Source organism: Haemaphysalis longicornis, unplaced genomic scaffold, assembly GCF_048455015.1.
Source record: "Haemaphysalis longicornis isolate Haplotype H1 unplaced genomic scaffold, Haemaphysalis longicornis Haplotype H1 scaffold_1, whole genome shotgun sequence".
Lineage (NCBI taxonomy): Eukaryota > Metazoa > Arthropoda > Arachnida > Ixodida > Ixodidae > Haemaphysalis > Haemaphysalis longicornis.
In genome coordinates, this window is record NW_027526203.1 from 292,349,651 (window position 1) to 292,367,008 (window position 17,358).

Here is a 17,358-nt window from a genome sequence, read left to right on the forward strand (position 1 = left end):
GGCCCGGACGGCCAGCCAGCTCCAAGGCATCTTGGAATAAGGATGCCTCTCACTGGGTGGAGGCCCTAAGAACATCCTCCTGCCCATTAGTACAATAAATGTTTGTCTCTCTGAGAACAAATCTACTCCGAGTATCTACTGCTCCCTGCGCAATGTGACTGGCACTGAACATCATCCCATAGTTGCATCCCATTTTGCGGCACCACTTGGGAGCAGTTGGGGCAGGATGGCGCAGTAAAAGCGGATTGGCGCAGCGTGGCGCAAATGGCGCAGCACTTCACCCCCGAATAGAATGTTTTGATACAGCTACTGCTGCTACTTCTACCACTCAGAGGTGGATCCACACTTACCTTTTCGGACGGCACGCACTGAGGACTTAGCCGTGCTAGTTAAAAGAACGACGTACCCACCATTTCCTGGATCCACCACCAGAAGGTTTCATCCCCCCGTCCACGTCCACCTAAGAATAACCATCCGCGGCACGTGAACCTACCTTTCAGCCATAGGCAGAAACGTTCATGCCGCAGAATGCCTTTTTCTGTTGGTTGCCGTATAGATACTCGCAATGCCATGCTAATAGTTTAAAGCGGTGATCGCCGGTGCTTCTAGATCAGCGGAGCGAAATTTTGCGTCTTGTGGGAAGCCAAGACAAGGGCACAATTGGCGTTCCATAATTATGAATTAATTTTGAGCCGAGCCGCTGTTTTATATGTAACTTTTTTTAGTTTATTTGCGCAGTAGAATTTTTTTTTCGTTTTCGTTCAGGTAATAAAACATCTCTCTCTCTCTCTCTTTCTCTCGGCGGCGGCGGCAGCGACGTGTTTGCATGGAGAAGAGGGCGGCGGCTAGCACCAGTCGTCGTCGTCGGTGTCTCCGCTGCGGCGGCGTCGCGGCGTGCGGCGCGGCTTGTAACCGTTTGGCAGCAGCGGCGAGGGCAGCTGCCGCGGGCAGTGGGTTGGCGAGGCGTTCACTTTGGGGAAGTTGATGGCGGCCGGCGACCGGGCACCGGGCAACGTGGGCGACTGCGACACGCTGGGGAAGTTGATGCCGGCCTCCATGGAGCGGGCGTCTAGCCGCAGCCGCGACGGCTTGGCCGGCGTCGGCGGCAGCCGGCGCCTCTGGGCCGGCAGGCTGTGGGCCGAGGCAGCCGGGCTGGCGGACCGCGCGCCGCCGTAGTGGCGCTCGGCCCGACCGCTGCTCGGCGAGGGGCTGCGGGACCTCTGGCCCAGCCACGTGCTGCTCCGGTACTCGGCCGACCCACGGCGGCTGCGCAGCGGCGAGTCCCGCAGGAACTCGTCGCCGTGCAGTCGCGCTGCAACCACGAGCGGTGCGCGACCATGACGCGTCGATTGGGCCACACGTCTTCCTAGCAGGCTGACACTTTGCTGAAGATTTTTCGGCAAAGGATTTTCATCACACTGAGTAATGTCACCAATGCAGAAAAACAGAACAATGTGCTGTTGAGTTGCTGAGTGTTTCGCGGTTTGTAAGCTCGAAAACTGTTAACTTGAATGGCCCCGTGAGGGCTTCCAGTTTGCATACCATTTAGACTCCAAGTGACAACTTAACACTTGTGCTCAAAAAAAAAAAAAAAACAAATTGAGGTTTCACGCTCCGAAGCCACACCTGGGCGATGAGGTGTGCCGTAGTCTGGACACGTGGACAATATCTAAGCAATATCTGCCGAAGTCTGGACACACGGGTGTCTTTTTTGTTGTTGTTTGTCGCCTCGTTCAGGAAAACAGCTTTTCCGGCAAAGAATTGATACTGCGACCTCGTGCTCAGTCGCGCAACGTCTTAGTTCCTAAGCCGGGCGCCCTAACCCGCTGTGTCTAAATCGGTTTAAGTCCTAACAAGGCACCCAAAGCAAGAGCGGCGGGTGTTAACGTTTTTGTGGAAAAAACTTTAAGCCGAGCAGGGATAAACCGAACCCTGCTCACTGTTACTATTCGTTTGATTATTATTGAGGTGGGTTCAAGAAATTTTATGCTACGACAGACTCAGTGCCACAGCCCTTTCTTACATGTGGGTACCAGTTATTCAAGCCGATCACTCGTTTGATCCGTAACTGTGGCGCAGTAGTTGAATTGCCGAAGCGTCTAATATTATGCCGTATGTGCTTTGCGCGCTTCCAATAAGTCACGAGATTATTGCTCTTTCTGTTTTGGAACATTTCATAACCTTCTGTGCGCGAACTGCTTGACGTTGCAAGACTTGCGTCGCCATCAGTTATGCGCCGAGCAGTTTACCACAACGCATATCAAAGTCCGGCCGGAGCATCCTTGTCGCGCAGCCAAGACGCTGTTGAGGCGAACCCAGGGCACGTATTCCTCTGTTTGCCTCCTGATGAGAAATGAGTATTCGAGCAGACCGGTTCGCAACTACATCACTCTGCGCGCCAAGGCCCAACAGAACGGTGAGCCTGGAGCCTCTTCTACACGTCCACAATGCCGGGACATAAAATAGTGGATTCTTAGAAGTGCCAGTTGCCGCCGGTACCCGTTGTCGACTTCAACTTCTTCATCACGTATCTTGGCGTGATCATGGCACGCTTGTTTTGGCTGAATTATGCCCCAAGCAATGGTCGCTATTGACGCCGGCGACTACGTCAAAGTCCATGCGTGCTTCGACGGCTTTGACCCCGCGCTGCCCAGTGGGAACAAATATGCGTTGCTGGGGTCGCGTCATTTGTTCCTGCGGAAAACGTAGGTGTATTTGGGGGGGCGTGTGCATATGTAATCCTGAGAAATGAGCCACCCAACCAAACACGGTGTGGAACCTCTACGTTATGTAAAAAAGTAAATCACTGAGTGACTAAGAGATAACGCGGCAAGAACCTAACTGGTAGTCAATGATTTGTCATGTGTCAACCTCCCTCGATTCCGGAAGTTGGTTCTGGTTTGTATATAATATTAGAATTCAGCCAGAAATAAATATCGAACACCATTGTGCAGAGGTCCCCGTCGCGGTAGCGTTTTGGATGATTCTTTCGCTCACTGTGTCAATAGACGAAACGCACCCCGCCCTCGTTCTATTTGTGAGCTGTTCACTTTTCCTGGATAGGAAGTCCCTTATTGTGAACGAATTAAGAAAGTAGAAGAAAATGAGCAGCTTCGTGATGAAGAGGACTGCAACATAGAGGAACTGCGCTGAGAATGAGAAGGTGAGAGGAATGGTAAAATGTTGAGCCGCCCATAAAAAAAAAAGAAAAGAAAAGAAAACACTTCGCAAGCTACTGCTATGAAGTCAAACCTCTCGAGGCCGAACACACACACAAAAAAATTGAAGCAAATTCCGCTGACACACATGCGAAGAGTACAGCGATAACTGTTTATGAGCAGCGCGGAGGTAACGTTCGTGGGTCACCTTTCTACGGGCCGTGCATGGTGATTCCATCAATCGTTCCCATGAAAAACTGCAGTTTGCACCATGTGTGTGTATAATTTTTAACACAGTTTTTCTCTTTGCCCAGTAAGCATTTCGTACAGCCCGGAGGCGTGCTGAGATATCCGCAGTGGAAGCATGGCGCGCTACTATAATTCCCGCTTCGGAAACAGTGAAGGCTGGGCACAATTGCCAGTTACGACCAACTTTCAAGTTTTATTTTTCGCCCATCGCGAACAACAGGCAACGCTCCCAAACCCATACGTTGCTGTAAGACAAAACGCCCGCGTGCATGATGGTGCCTTGTGCACGTCGAAGAAACCCACAGGCCGTGTGACATTACTTCAGGCCTCGTAGCCCAGGTGCAGCTTTGGCGCGTCAAACCAACATGCAAAATTTAAACTGTTGCAGAGAGTAGAAATGCCACGTTTCCGGCTTGACATTTCTTAAACCTGCGAGGCAGTTAAGAAAGAACATGACATCGACCACCTTGCGTCGATCATGAACGATGGCAGGTGGAATATCGAATCTATCTCGTTAATAACGTATACTTGAAGCCATAAACAGTGAAACCTTTCTTTTTACAGGCACCCATTTTGAAGCAAAGGTGAGCTGCATTACGAAGTAAAACAAAAATAAATGGCCATTTAGAATATACTCCAAGGTTAGGTATCAGAGTGTTCGTGCAGGGTGTATTGTTTTCTCGTTTATTGGAACCTTTGCGTTTTTTAACCTCGGCCTTTCCTCGTGCGCCATCCCGGAGGAACACATCGCCATGGACCACTACGAGCGACGAGTGGGCGCTCAGACAATCGTTTTGTTTGCCTTTGGTACGGCCCCGGGAGGCCAGGTAGGGGGTGATCTTGAGAAGCAGCTACGGGCGACAGCACAAGGAGGGGGATCAAATGACGGCGCACGGTCGAGAGTGCTCCTGAGCGAGGTCCCTGGTGGTGGCGTACCTCTGGCGCGGCCCCGGCGGCTGGTCTCGTACTTGACCTTGTCGACCAGGTCGCTGACGGCGTCCGAGAAGCCCGCGGCCGATCGTCGCGGCGACGGCGAGCGCCGCAGCGGCGACGGGCAGCGGCTGCCCTGCGGCGAGGGCCCCAGGGCGATGGAGTCCGGCCTGAGGCGCGCCGGCGGTGGCCGGTCGGCAGCCCCCTGCGCGCGGCGCCGCAGCGTGAGGCGCGGGTGCGGCGGCGGCTCGCGCGTCAGCGGCGCGGCGCGTGCATAGTGCTGCTGCAGCCGCGGGTGCTGCCCTGGGGGCGTCGGCGGCGCGGCGGCGGAGGCCCCCCCGAGAGGCGTGCAGGTGCGGCGCATGCAGCGTGCAACGGCGGCAGGCAAGCCGGCGCCCGGGCCGGCGCCCACCTTCTCGGGGGCAGGGGGAGCGGTGGGCGGCAGCGGCGGAGGCCCACCGGCCGGCCGGTGCCGCCGGCTGCTGCCTCGCCGGAGGAAGCTCAGCGACCGCTGCCACGGCTTCTCCGACGACTGGCCGTTGTGCTCCATGCTGCGGGAAGGGGAGGAAGGGGAGGAGAGAAAACACGGCCCAGCACGAAGTCAGGCGCCGCCGCCAGCAACACTTCACGGTTGTACTCTTCTCTTCTTAAAGGGACTATGAAGACAACATACGAAATTGGTTCATTCGAAGGAGTGCCTCGCTAGAATAAAGCTACGTGCACACTAGCGTCGAACTTGCCGTGCCGCCCTGCCGACGGCCGTCAGCGGCGCAGCGCCGCGCCGTCGGTGTAGGCCACACCATAGAGTTTCATCGCCACGGAGGCCACGTGGTACACCCGTTCTGCGAGAGCGCTCTCGAGCGAGAGCTCCCCGCCGCTTTCCTGAGCAGCTTTCGGACGAAATGCGTTCTTGTCGAGACGGCGCGCGCTCGCGGAAGCGGCGGTGCGGAAGCGGGAACAGGTTGGCCCGCACGTGACCAGCGCGTCATCCCACTCTCTATCGCCCATTGGCCTTTGCGCTCTGCGGCACGCAGAAATAGGTCTCGGATCCATTTGCTCTGCGGCAAGCAAAACGCACCATTCTCGGCGAAAACAGGTTTCCAGTGGCTGCTGACGTCGGCAAACGGCGCGCGGCACGGCACGGCGCCGCTAGTGTGCACGTAACTTAACACCGACACCACTTTCAACGCAAAACTTTACTCGAGTCAGCTATGCAGAGAACAGGCGTGCGTCTCACCTGCTACATTTTTCCGCACTAGAATTACGACGCATTACGACCCGCTCATGAAATTGGCTGAGGCCGACAAAATAAAACGCAAATGAAACAGGGATTATAAGCTTGCAAAGCGAAGTGTATGCTCTTCAAATTTTGTGCAGTTTTTTCTATTGCAGTAAGAACCAAGTAATCAATTTTATTAGTTTCTGAAAATCATACATGGGGGTGATATACAGAAAGAGCTCAGATATTATAGCGGGACCTCCTATGTTGGAGTAAACAACATAAGTTCTGAACGCGCACGTAAACATACACGAACCGCGTACGGCCTACGCCGGCAGATGCTGCGAAACGCCACTGCTGTGCAGACGCGCTAAGCATGCCTGACACGACACCAACCAACCGACGTAAGCGACACTGCCACTTATACTGACGTCACTAAACGTGTGACGTAACGGGGTATTAAAATTTTAGCTGTAATTGTTATCTTTTGCTGCCAGACATGTGCCGGACACATCAGTTAATGAATACTGTAAAACAAAATCTTCTGAATAAAACAATTGAATGTTTATGTTGTCTTCATCGCCCCTTTAATTCGCGCGCACCATGCGTTGACCTCACAACTCGAGTGGCCATTTCCTATTTCTGCGTCATGAAACTATCGTCGCGTGCGCCAAGGCAAGGCGCAGATGATTTGTTCACGGAACAGAATCGTCGTTGATAGAAAGTGCACTCAGCGAGGCGTTTCCGACAGTGACCTCTTGCAATGCGAAAGCAGCCGACCAGTTACAATCCGTAAATTGGGCCAGTAACCGGAGCTGCGTTGGGAAAGCCCCACCCACATCTCTTTGCAACGGTCTGGAATAGACGTGCGGAATAATAAGCACCCAGTTACAGCTGCAGCCACTCTACCACAACGATGTATAAGTTTAGGGCCACTGAATCAAAATACAAGTTGCTCTAGATCCATGGATTAGCTCACGGAGAACACGAATATACCAGTCTTACGCGTAGCTTTAAAAAAAAAATCGGGCAGGAAAAAGCGAACACGTGAAGACGGGTGCCGCCGCCGCTGGCTGATACCATGCAACTTGCACCGGAACTGCTGAAACTGTCTGACGTGCGAAAGGCCTTTCCTGGCTGCCGCTGGATGGCGCTACTCGTCCATACTTGGAGCGGCGGTACCGCTTTCGAGGAAGCGTGCGAGCTACGCACGAGCGGTTGGTTCGACGCCAACATTCGCGGAGCCTCAAAAGGACAATAATTTTGTCTTCAACAAAGCGTCAATACTGATCACGGGTCCCACGAAGGAAAATTTTTCTTAGTGATCCAGAGCTATAAAGGACGGGGTAGTTCGGGAAAACACAACTGATTTGACCGAAACCGACCAAACCGCTCGGTACCTGGTAGCGTAGTATTCGGTTGCTTCTATACCGCTACACATCTCGGCTGCCTGGCTTGCTTCCTGTTCACCGTGACGCAAACAGCGACTGCCGTCGTCGTAGTTCGCGTCAGGTTTTATCAGCGTTTGATTAGCGATTTCTCAGCAATTAGGGCATCTTTCGGCACCGGATCAACGCTAAAATAGCTATAAAAAGGTCAGACTTTCGTTTAAAACCAACTTTCTGGTTGCCTTCCGGGTCCCATTAGACTTTTTTGGAGGAGCCACAGAATGCGGAAATGTTTTTTCTTGCACCGAGGTGGCGAGTGCAAGGTTGCTTTTCAAGATGCCAATGGCTGTCATTGGTGAAGTTACAAGTGGGCAGTCTGAGCGGAAGGAAGCTGCTAAAAACGTAGACTGCTAGTTCAAATTTGTTGAGAAGACACGTCTCGTTGGGTAGGAAATGTTCTCTTCAATAGTTAATACTCAATACAGCGCTGTGTGGCTCAGTTCAACAGTTGGAGGAAGAATGCCACATAATGGCAATAGAAAAGGGGGAAAAAAAGGCTGATATGTTAAGAACGTCCGGCAATTTCTGTGGTGTTTTAAAGCGCTTCGTTAAACGGCACTAAAGCCGTGTCACAGGAGAATAATTTACCCAGGGTAAAACGTCGTTCAGTCATCGCGGATGCAGAATGGAAGCAGTTCCCCGCCACTGTAGCCACCTGCTGCACAGAGCCTGACTTTTGTTTCAACCGTTTAGGCAGCACGGCACATGCTTAGGCAGCACGACACGTGCCGTGCACGGCACGGCACGGCACATGCACGGCACATCGTGTCGGTGTCCCATTTAAACTAGACAAGCATGCATCAATTGGACGAAATAAAGACACACCATGTGTGCGAATTTTCGGTGCACCTTTAGGGTCTCCAGGTTGCCCCTAAATGAATACTTAGCCCGCCACTACGACCCCTCTTAACCGAAGTGTAGCCCGCTGCGTAAATTTCTCGATTCAAATTGTTCTCAAAAAAGGCACTGGGACAAATCTCCTTAAATGTAGCGTAGTACTCGTTTCTCTTGCTGCTAGCAAGTCACTGAATGATTTTAAGTTCGTCTGCGTACAAAAGACCGCTGGCCGTCATGCGTGAAAGATAGGGCTGTTCGTTGTTAATTTTAAACTTCAGCACATTGGTGAACGAATGAAACCTTTTCTTCCAAAAAAGGCAAAGTCCTGACAGCTGGTAACTTGTCCCAGTCAATGCGGTGGTGCAGAACTTTAGAGCAAAGTTTTACGTTGCGAAATGAATTCAAGTGAAGCCTCAATTCAAACATTAACACATGGTTTCCACCTAACTAAACCAGCGTCATTACAGGAGACGTTTGTATATTTGTGCTGTTCAGAAAACAGCACCCAGTAACATCGGAAATCTTCTCCGTGGTCAGAAGTCATGGCTATGGCTAGCGTGGCCCCTTACGTATGGTTCATTACCCGCTATCCTGACTGAAGCCCGTGCAACGAGTTGCTGTGCGCTACTTTTGATCCGGAGTAACAAATGAAAAGACTTCAGTGATCAGAAGGGAATATCCGCGCCTACAGATAAACAGCAAACACGTTTCGGCGTGCCTTCATATCACCGTCGCTTACCAGTTCGCCCACAATGGGTGCAGAAAAGTCCCGTATATTTAACTCAGAAAATGATGTTTACAAGTGCAAGATACTGCAGAGTTAAGCGCTAAATAGTTCTACCATTTAACGACGTAATGGAAAGCTACCTTTTGGGACGTTATTTAGTTTGGGCAATTGTTGATTCTAGAGGTTTGAGTGCGCAGACAAAAATCGGCAGTGGACTGGCTAGCAGCAAGCGCTCTGCGGAAGACGACCGCGAAGAAACCCGAGTGCACCTCTGCGGATAAATTTCGCTCCGAACTAGACTGAAAGCGGACGGCAGCGGAGAGGGGGACCTAACGTGCGAGAGGGGGGATTCTTTCGAAGCATGCTGCGAATGCCACGGGCAACGAACACGTCAGGCGAGTTCGCATAGGGACTTTCCCTAGGTTTACGAGTGCCTACCCGGCTGCTGTTGTAGCCGCAAAAGCTGTGGTAGCAGTAGACACACCTGAAGGAAGGGTGTCACATCAGTACAGAGCTCTTCGATGTAGGCAGTTGTGAAACTCCGCCTCAAAAAGTGGCCCGCACCTGGACCCCCCCCCGGATCGTGCCAACGGTGGCGCCACCGTGGCCAACGCACGCACCATCAAAAAACCACACTAATTATTCAAACTGGCAATTTAACGTTTGGCAACGTTCAGACTCCCCACGTAAAAGCCCTATCGTGATCTATGAACGTAAAAAAACGGCGTGTCACGCAGTTCGGTTGGCTATTACGACAGTTGTGGCAACAGTCTGAATCCGGCCTTAAACTTTATTTAAAGGTGCATGATTCTTTGTTTTTGTACTTTCATAAGTTATTCATTGCTTTCTTAACTCCGGTTTTTATGCTGCGATTGTTTCTGCGTCTGTGCAATGTGCGGGCACTCGGGTAAACATAGGTCCGACCTGAAGTACTAAATTTGCAGTTGTCGTTCAGACTACAGCACACCGTATACCAAACTAATCCAGCAGCTGATCAAGTGGCTCAACATAATCCTTTCAAGCTTGCGCAAAGCCGTCGAAGCGAATTTTTCACTCTTGTTTTTGCCGCCGGAAGACCGCAGATGATCCGCAGCAGACGACAATGCGCAAGCGACGAGGCATCTCGCTGACCATACGGTAACATTTTTTTACTACTCTTGCTTCGAATGCATATAAAACACTTGCATGGTTGAACACATTGGGCTCCTTCGACACAACAAATTTACGTAAGCACCCAAATACCATTTTTCGCCTAGGTCTTCGAGCGGCGATGCACGTTGTCTAGTTTATTTTGTTACCAAAAGAGGGTGCCACTGTACTGAAAGTCCAAAACAGTGGACCAATCGTAGGGCCACTTTTTGATGCAGGGGCCTATAGGGAGTTTCGCAACTCCTATATCAAGTAACTCTGACATCAGTAGGGCGAAGGCGGCTGGGGAAGCAGACGTTACAGATATGCAAGAACCTGCCCTTGTGCCAAGGATGTCGACGCTGTCGTCAACAAGCACGCAAAGCATTTTGTTTCATCGCCACACAGTGCTTTGTGCGAGGCTGCACCTTTTATAAGGGTGCACCAACTGAAGTTTTAGTATCTTTAAGCTTGGTTTTAGCCACGTGTCAATACATCACAGCGGTACGCTCTTGTTAGCTCACCGAGGAGAGCGCGAAAGCAAGAAGGAACGCGTTGTTATGGTAAAGAAGATATAGGGCGCAGGTGCAATCAGTTGCACAAGCAGAAATCACCGCAAGGGTTGGAACGGTGTGGAGGAAGAAGGTGTGTTGATAATAAAGCCGCCAACCAGGTGCACCGTGGAAACAGCTCCGCTGGCACTTAGGTGCAGGCATGCGGGCTATAAAGCGCGCGAAAGAGAGCCGGCTGTGAATCTGAGAAGAAACAAAGCGAGAAATAACGAAGAAACTAAGCCAATGTAGATAACAGGAAGCGAGGAGGGCTGAGACGTGGCCCTACGAAGGCCCGTCACAAGTGTACCTCCGCCACAGTTATTTAATATGCGGTTGTTCGGTACGCGATCGTCTTTCTTCCTCGTACGACCTCGAAATGCTGCGCATACCAGTGCACAATCGTATCAGCTGCCGCTATTTTCCGTGTTATACCGGACGGTATCATCACGTGCCAATTTTTCGCATAAATATCACTACAGCACTGGACGTCATATGATCGTCTCTTGTGCAGTACACATAAAGTGCCATGATGCTTCACCGTACTACCACGGAACTCTAAAAAATGCATCCTTTACAGGTGCCGTAGAAAATGTTCAGGTGATGGTCTGACGCGATGATGCTTCACCGCACGACTACGCAAACAATTACGCCCACCTCCCCTCGCGGGAACCCTGGTGTGATGCGACGCTGAAGGGGGTTCCATTGGCGTCGCATCAAGCAATCGTAGGGTACGGCAAGAGAGCAAGCGCAACCGCAAGCGCGGACGATCGTCGACTGAGAGACCGGCCGGAGCGCGGCGCTCCGCTTCTATGCGCAGCGCGCCCGAAGGAGAGGATACCGCGGAGAGAGAGAGTACTGCCCATGCGCACAGTGCGCAGCCGCGCGCAGCGCGACCGCAGATGTTGGGAGAGAGCGTTCGCTATCGGAGAGAGGAGAGGAGGCGAGCGGAGGAGAGACGCAGCTGTGCGGACGCGGATGACGGACGCACGCAGGGCAGGGCCGCCGGCAAGAGATGCTCCTCAGCGTCGCATCTAAAAAATGCACCCTTTACAGGTGCCTTCAAAAATATTCAATTGACGGCCTGACGCGATGATGCTTCACCGCACTGCTACGTACCGCGCAAAAATGTATCCTTCACAGGTGCCTTCACAAATGTTCCAGTGATGGGCTGACGCGATGACGCTTCACCGCACTACTACGGAATGCGCAAAAATGCACCCTTTACAGGTGCCTTCGCAAATGTTCGTAATGGTCTGACGCGATGATGCTTCACCGCACGGCTAGAAAACTCGCAAATATGCACCCTTTACAGGAGCCTTAGGAAATCTTCAGGTGATTTTCTGATGCAATGAAGCTTCACCGCTCTACTACGTAACGCGCAAAAATTAATCATTTACAGATGCCTTCGGAAATGTTCAAATGAGGACCTGACGCCAAGACCTGCCCAGAATACGTCATTGCCGACGCGATGCAACGGGAGAATGAAAATTTTGGCGTACAATGTTTAATGAATCAGAGAAAAAAGCATCATTTGCTGCTGGACAAGCGCCGAGGGCACAATGACCAAATCTTTCGAAGAGAACAAACTTGTATTTTGTCTTCATGGCACCTTTAAATACGACCACAGACCTTTATAGGGACAACAAATTGTGAAAACAAGTTGGCCTTGTGGGTATATTACAGTGTTCAGAGTACAAATACGACGTTCGCTATTCCCCGCACCTACTTTGCAGCTGAGTTCCGGTGCCATCCCATATGTGAGAGAAGTTACGACTGCAGCGGCTTTACTGTAGTCAAAGTACAAGATGCTCTAGATCGATAGCTTACCGCACCGAGAACAGGAACGTACCCCTCTTACGCGTAGATTTTTATTACAATAAGGTAGAAAATATCTAAAACGTGAAGAAAGGTGCCGTCGCCACTGGCTTATACCGCGCAACTTTCACCGGAAGGGGTTAAAACGTCTGGCGTGCGCAACGTCTTCGCTGTCTGCCGCTGGATGGCGCTAATCGTCCATCCTTGGGGTGCCGGTACCGCTTTTCGAGAAAGCGCGCGAGCTACGCATGAGCGACTGGTTCGACGCCAACATTCGGGGGGCCTCAAAAAGACAATATGTTTTTCTCCAAAAAAACATCAGCACGAGTAATTTTACCGATACTGACCAAACCGCTCGGTATGTGGTAGCATTGTATTCGGCTGCTTCTATATCGCTATTCGTCGCCGCTGCTTCGCTTGCTTCCGGTTTATTGTGACGCAAGCAGCGGCTGCAGACGCTGTTTGCGTCACGTTTGATCGGCTTTTGATTAGCGCTTTCTCAGCAATTCAGGCATCTTTCGGCACCGAATCAATACTAAAATGGCTATGGGAAGGTCAAGATTTCGTTTAAAACCAATTTGCTGGTTGTATTCATTGTCGCTTTAACAAGAACTAGCTCTCTCTCTCTCTCTCTCTCTCTCTCTCTCTCTCTCTCTCTCTCTCTCTCTCTCTCTCTCTCTCTCTCTCTCTCTCTCTCTCTCTGCAACATCACTTGTCTAGACACGCCAAAAGCTAGAAAAAGGGAAAAAGGAATCACCGCCGCATACATTTTCCCGCACAAGGTTTTGTGACGTTGCAAATAGGGAATAGTGAAATTCAATTGACAGATTGCTTAGACGTTTTTGTAAAAAAAATTTAGTAACGGAAGGACATGTCAGAGTAAAATAGACGCACCTGGCAACCATTCTTCAACATATTTTTAAAGTCACATATGGATCTTCTCAAGCTGCCGCACGACCACGTCGATAGGCTTTGTGTTGTATTCAGTGAAATGCATGACCTTGGGGTACAAGTGACCGATCGGCTGACTTTAGACGTGCTTTTTTACGTCACACGAAAATTTGCAGAAGATATGACACAAATATGCCAGATGTAATTATTAGTAGACGAATAGAGAATCGCTTGTCGTCTAACAAAAGACAAAATAGCTCCGAAAAGCGTAATAGTTCACTTAAAATCGAGTTTTTAATCCTTTAGTGTCCTTTTAATGTGCCCCGAAATCTCGTACGTACATGTGAGCCTAGATGTTTACGCCAGAAAAAAACATCCGGAATGCCTGGTAATCAAGGAAATGAACCCGTGGTCGCATTCCCGGCAATACGTTGCCTTAGCGACTGAGCCACCACAGCTAGTTACAGCCTGCGTTACAGACACCTACCGGGTATTCACTCTGTTGTTGCCATTGTGCCGCCACCACCGCGTGTTTGTTAGCAACCTACCCGGCCATCATACCAACGCTGGACTTTTTTTAGAGCCCGTTTTTGTGTATGACGGCAATTTTGTGCACAAAGAAATGACGGTTTGCGGCAACGACTCTTACCCGTGTACCTGGAGACAGCGCCTCCATGCTTCTCCTAATTATCACACTCCCTGCATGCTGGCGCTATCATAGTGCGTGGTCTCGGAACCATGCGGCTACCCCTGGCAGCCTCACTGCACCTTAAAAGGACACTACAAAAGTTTGAGCAAGCTGAGTTTTGCACTGTTCTTTTGCATAGGGAGTGCCGTTCAAACCATTTTATCAACACCAGATTACCTGTGCCCTCACCGGCCAGCAGGCGAAACACTCGCGGTGAAGTACTGAGACGAATTTTTTGTTTTTAATATTGCTTGTTGCACCTACGAAAAAAAAAAAAGAACTATGGAGGAACCTCAGCTTTCTCTTATGACGTGACAATGCGTAAGCATCACTTCTAGTTAAGTTATGTCGCCGGGCCCGTTTAGTGTAGTGGAGTTCTGTGCAGCAGGGTTCAGTGTAACTGAGTGCATGATGTCGCAAAACACACAAGACGACCAACCGGCCACATTTATGCTTTTAGCTGAGCTTTATCGCAGTATTTCTCCTTTGCTCGCTTAGCTTCGGCGATGGGTGCTGTCACTTCTTTCGTCGTTCAGCGGTATCAGCATTCTGTCAGCGCCGTTCCCATTCCACCCTCTTTGCCACGCATTCGGCCCAGCGTTCGCCTCGCACCCCACTCTGCACTACGCGTCAACGCATACAAGGGGCAGTGCAACGCGCCAGACCGTGTCCGCACAACTGGGGCGGCAGCGTCGGCACGACGTCACCTCTCTCCGCGCGCGGCTGATTAGCTGTCGCCATACTACGTCACTTGCCTCTGCACCAATCGTGCTTCGCTTCCCTCCTTTCCACTGCTACCCACTTTCTCTCTTTTGTGTTCAGAGAACGACGCGTGTCGTCTTTTGCCGACATGACCCTTCTATTGCTAACGCATTAGGCCATATTAGCTCATTCCGTAGCACGATTCGGTCATGTCGGCATGTGCCGTACACCGGTGCCAGCAAAAGCAGCAAAACCCTCTGCGCACTTTGCGCGCGACGAGAGGGCGCTCAGATGTGTGCTCGCTTTGGCTGTGTTGTCGTCGCTCCTGTAGATACACAGACCGTACTGCCCGGTCCCTGAATGGTAGATCACCTTTGCAATTGGCGAAGGTACAGCTTTACCATTAAACTCTGGAACTTCGGAACCGGAGGATGCGTGCGACTTTGTTTCGGAAAAGCTGCCATCATCCAGCGTTTTGGCTCTATGGGTCAATGGGTCTGAGCTAGTTTCGTGTAATAACGGGGGAACAGGAATAGCAAAGGGGACGATGGCATGGCATTCAACAATGTCATACTTTCCGTTACCATATTGGAAGTTTGTGGTCCTGTGGTCAGGAATCTGACACAAACCTGCTCAGTATTCCGCACATTTTTTTGTTACCATCGTCGGGAGTTTGTGGCTCTAGAGGGACGAACGATGGCGACAGTATCTCGGAAGGAAATACTGAGAGATTGCTTGGTGTCCAACAAGGGCAGCTGTGCACAAGTGTACGGCTGTCCTCCTACGGTTTTTGATAGTCCAAATATCAGGTAGGACGCGATTGGAGGTAGTGAGTTGGCTGCCACCCCTTTGCGGGTCGCGTAGTGAGAACTAAAGGTTAGCAAAGTATATTGTTGGGCGAGAAATAAAGGTTGGGAGCTACGTTGAAATTAGAGCATGTTCTGTATGTGGCATATGGCGTCTTTCTAGCTGTTTTGGTGTTTCTCTGACTTGGAGAGCGGATGGCCAAAAACCCTTCTGAATACCTGACCCAACTAATTCGCACACCCCACGGTATGCACTGCGCGCCATTTTCTGTACAACACGTATCGATTCATATAGTATGGCCTTGTCGGCTGCGCTCTATTAACTCAAAGTCCAGCCTCGCTATAGCGTCAGGCTAACTGTGTACTGAGAGGGAACCGGTAATATGGGCCACTTCATGGCAAAATATTCATTTATGGTCGCCAGTTTCTGTCTCTGTGACATGGTTGTCCCGTTGTCGTACCACAAAAGATTCCCGCAAGGTGCGATATGCTTCGCTCCCGTCGAGCCGAATTTTGTCCACGTGAACTCTGTATCGATAGCCTTTCCTATTTCAGGTTTTGCATGAAGGTGTTTCCGGAAGTTAGTGGCAACAGCGTTCGAGAGCATAGGGCTCACCACTGAGCCTCAGACGAGTACGTGCTGCATTTCTCACTAGCACCGGAAATCCACCAAAATTAGGAGCTGCAATGCATGCTGTTCTCTTTTGTGTATCGGATCGTGTCGTCGGCTCGACAGCGCTACTTTATTAACAATAAAATAATAAAAAGAGTTATCCTTACGGCGAGACAAATGATATCTGCTAATGGAGAAAAGCTACACCGGACCAGTCTGTTCTATATTTTTTTGTAATGTCCCATAACCATTGCAGCTAATAGCAGTCATCCATTAGTTGCACTACACTGTCCTTAATTGGTTCAAGATGCTCACTGCTCGGTTGGAGTACCCCCGTATATCTTACTGCTGTACACTTTTTATTACCTTGAAGAAATAACAAAACAAAGGAATCCTCCAAAACATAAGAACTGTGTTTGCGCAACACACGGGATGCTTGAAGTTCATTTAGAACAGTATATCACCAAATTACAAGTAATCTGTGTACCCTACATGAGGCTTCAGTAGTGAAGACCCGCTCAAGCCAAGAACAATTAAGGCAGTGCTTTTAACGTTGTAACTGTCTAAGTCATACGCATATTTTCTTTCTTCCCTGCCAGGCACGGTGAACGGGGTGTAACGAGCTCGAATGACAAATAAAGGTTAAATTATTGGATTTCGTCGTATGCTCGTTTAGATCGTGCAGCTCCGAAAGTGCATACCAGGTATGTAGTTCTTTTCATACTTAATGGGGTGGCGTGTGGCAGCTAATCACGCAAAATGTCCCCAATGTCGTCCACTAGGTGAACGAAAGTTAAAGGAGCACTGACCCCAATTTTCGGCGTTAATATTATTGCACAGTTCACTTCCTTCACTCAACAGAATACCCTGGGTGAAATATGAGCGGCCTGCGACGCGAAGAACATAGTTTAATTGGATCTCATTTATCGCGCCGACGGAGCAGCGCGCGGAGCGGCACTCAGCAAATGGACATCAGCGTGACATCATCCAGGGAGAGCCAAAAGAAGTGACGCGGCAGCGCTCGTCAAAAGCTCGTGACGTCCCTTCATGCGCGCGGCCCCACGAGCGGCCAGCGGGCGCAACACCCTCTCAAGCGGGCGCCGGTGACGTCCGCACAAAGCGGTGAGGTCAGGCAGGGAGTCTGTCATATGCGCCGTTCGGGATGAAAGCGCGGGAATTTGAAACAAACGATTTTCAGGCCGTTCAATGTAATTAACTATCGCGCACTGAAGTATTTGAAGTGCTGTTTCAGGTTCGGCAGGCCATTAAGCATCGATAAAAGCAATAAAAGTGTAACATAAAATTTTCGTGTCAGTGCTCCTTTAACGGAAACTTCTCCCCCGAACTACGGTGCGCGCGCTGATTGGCTAGTCAGTGACTCTAGAACGATGCCGCATTCTGTACACTAGCTGAAGCCACTTTGGGCTTTTCGTGCAATAAATCTTTGAAAATGGCCCTCGCATAATTTTCGTCCAAGGGCTCTACTCTCGACTTTACCTGGGTTTCGCCATCTTCCCCAAATCCTGTTCTGGTTGAATTTCAGTTACGTCACCAACGCTGACAGTCAATCAGAAAACACCAAAATAAATTTCC

At 50.5% G+C, this 17,358-nt stretch overlaps 1 protein-coding gene across 9 annotated transcripts in view; it reads right to left on the reverse strand.

The window, feature by feature from the left end:
- Positions 1–707: 707 nt before the first annotated feature.
- The window catches only part of Cac (calcium voltage-gated channel subunit cacophony), a 906,370-nt gene continuing 889,719 nt past the window's right edge, over positions 708–17,358 (reverse strand). For 6 of the 9 annotated variants that reach the window (XM_077679772.1, XM_077679745.1, XM_077679758.1 and 3 more), the window contains 2 exons: positions 4,344–4,888; positions 708–1,312 (listed from right to left, as the gene is read on the reverse strand). In XM_077679772.1, the coding sequence (XP_077535898.1) occupies positions 846–1,312; positions 4,344–4,888 (1,012 nt within the window). In that variant the 3' untranslated portion in view covers positions 708–845. The remainder of the gene's footprint in view (positions 1,313–4,343; positions 4,889–17,358) is intronic. The other 3 variants (XM_077679779.1, XM_077679785.1, XM_077679788.1) reach the window with 3 other exon arrangements.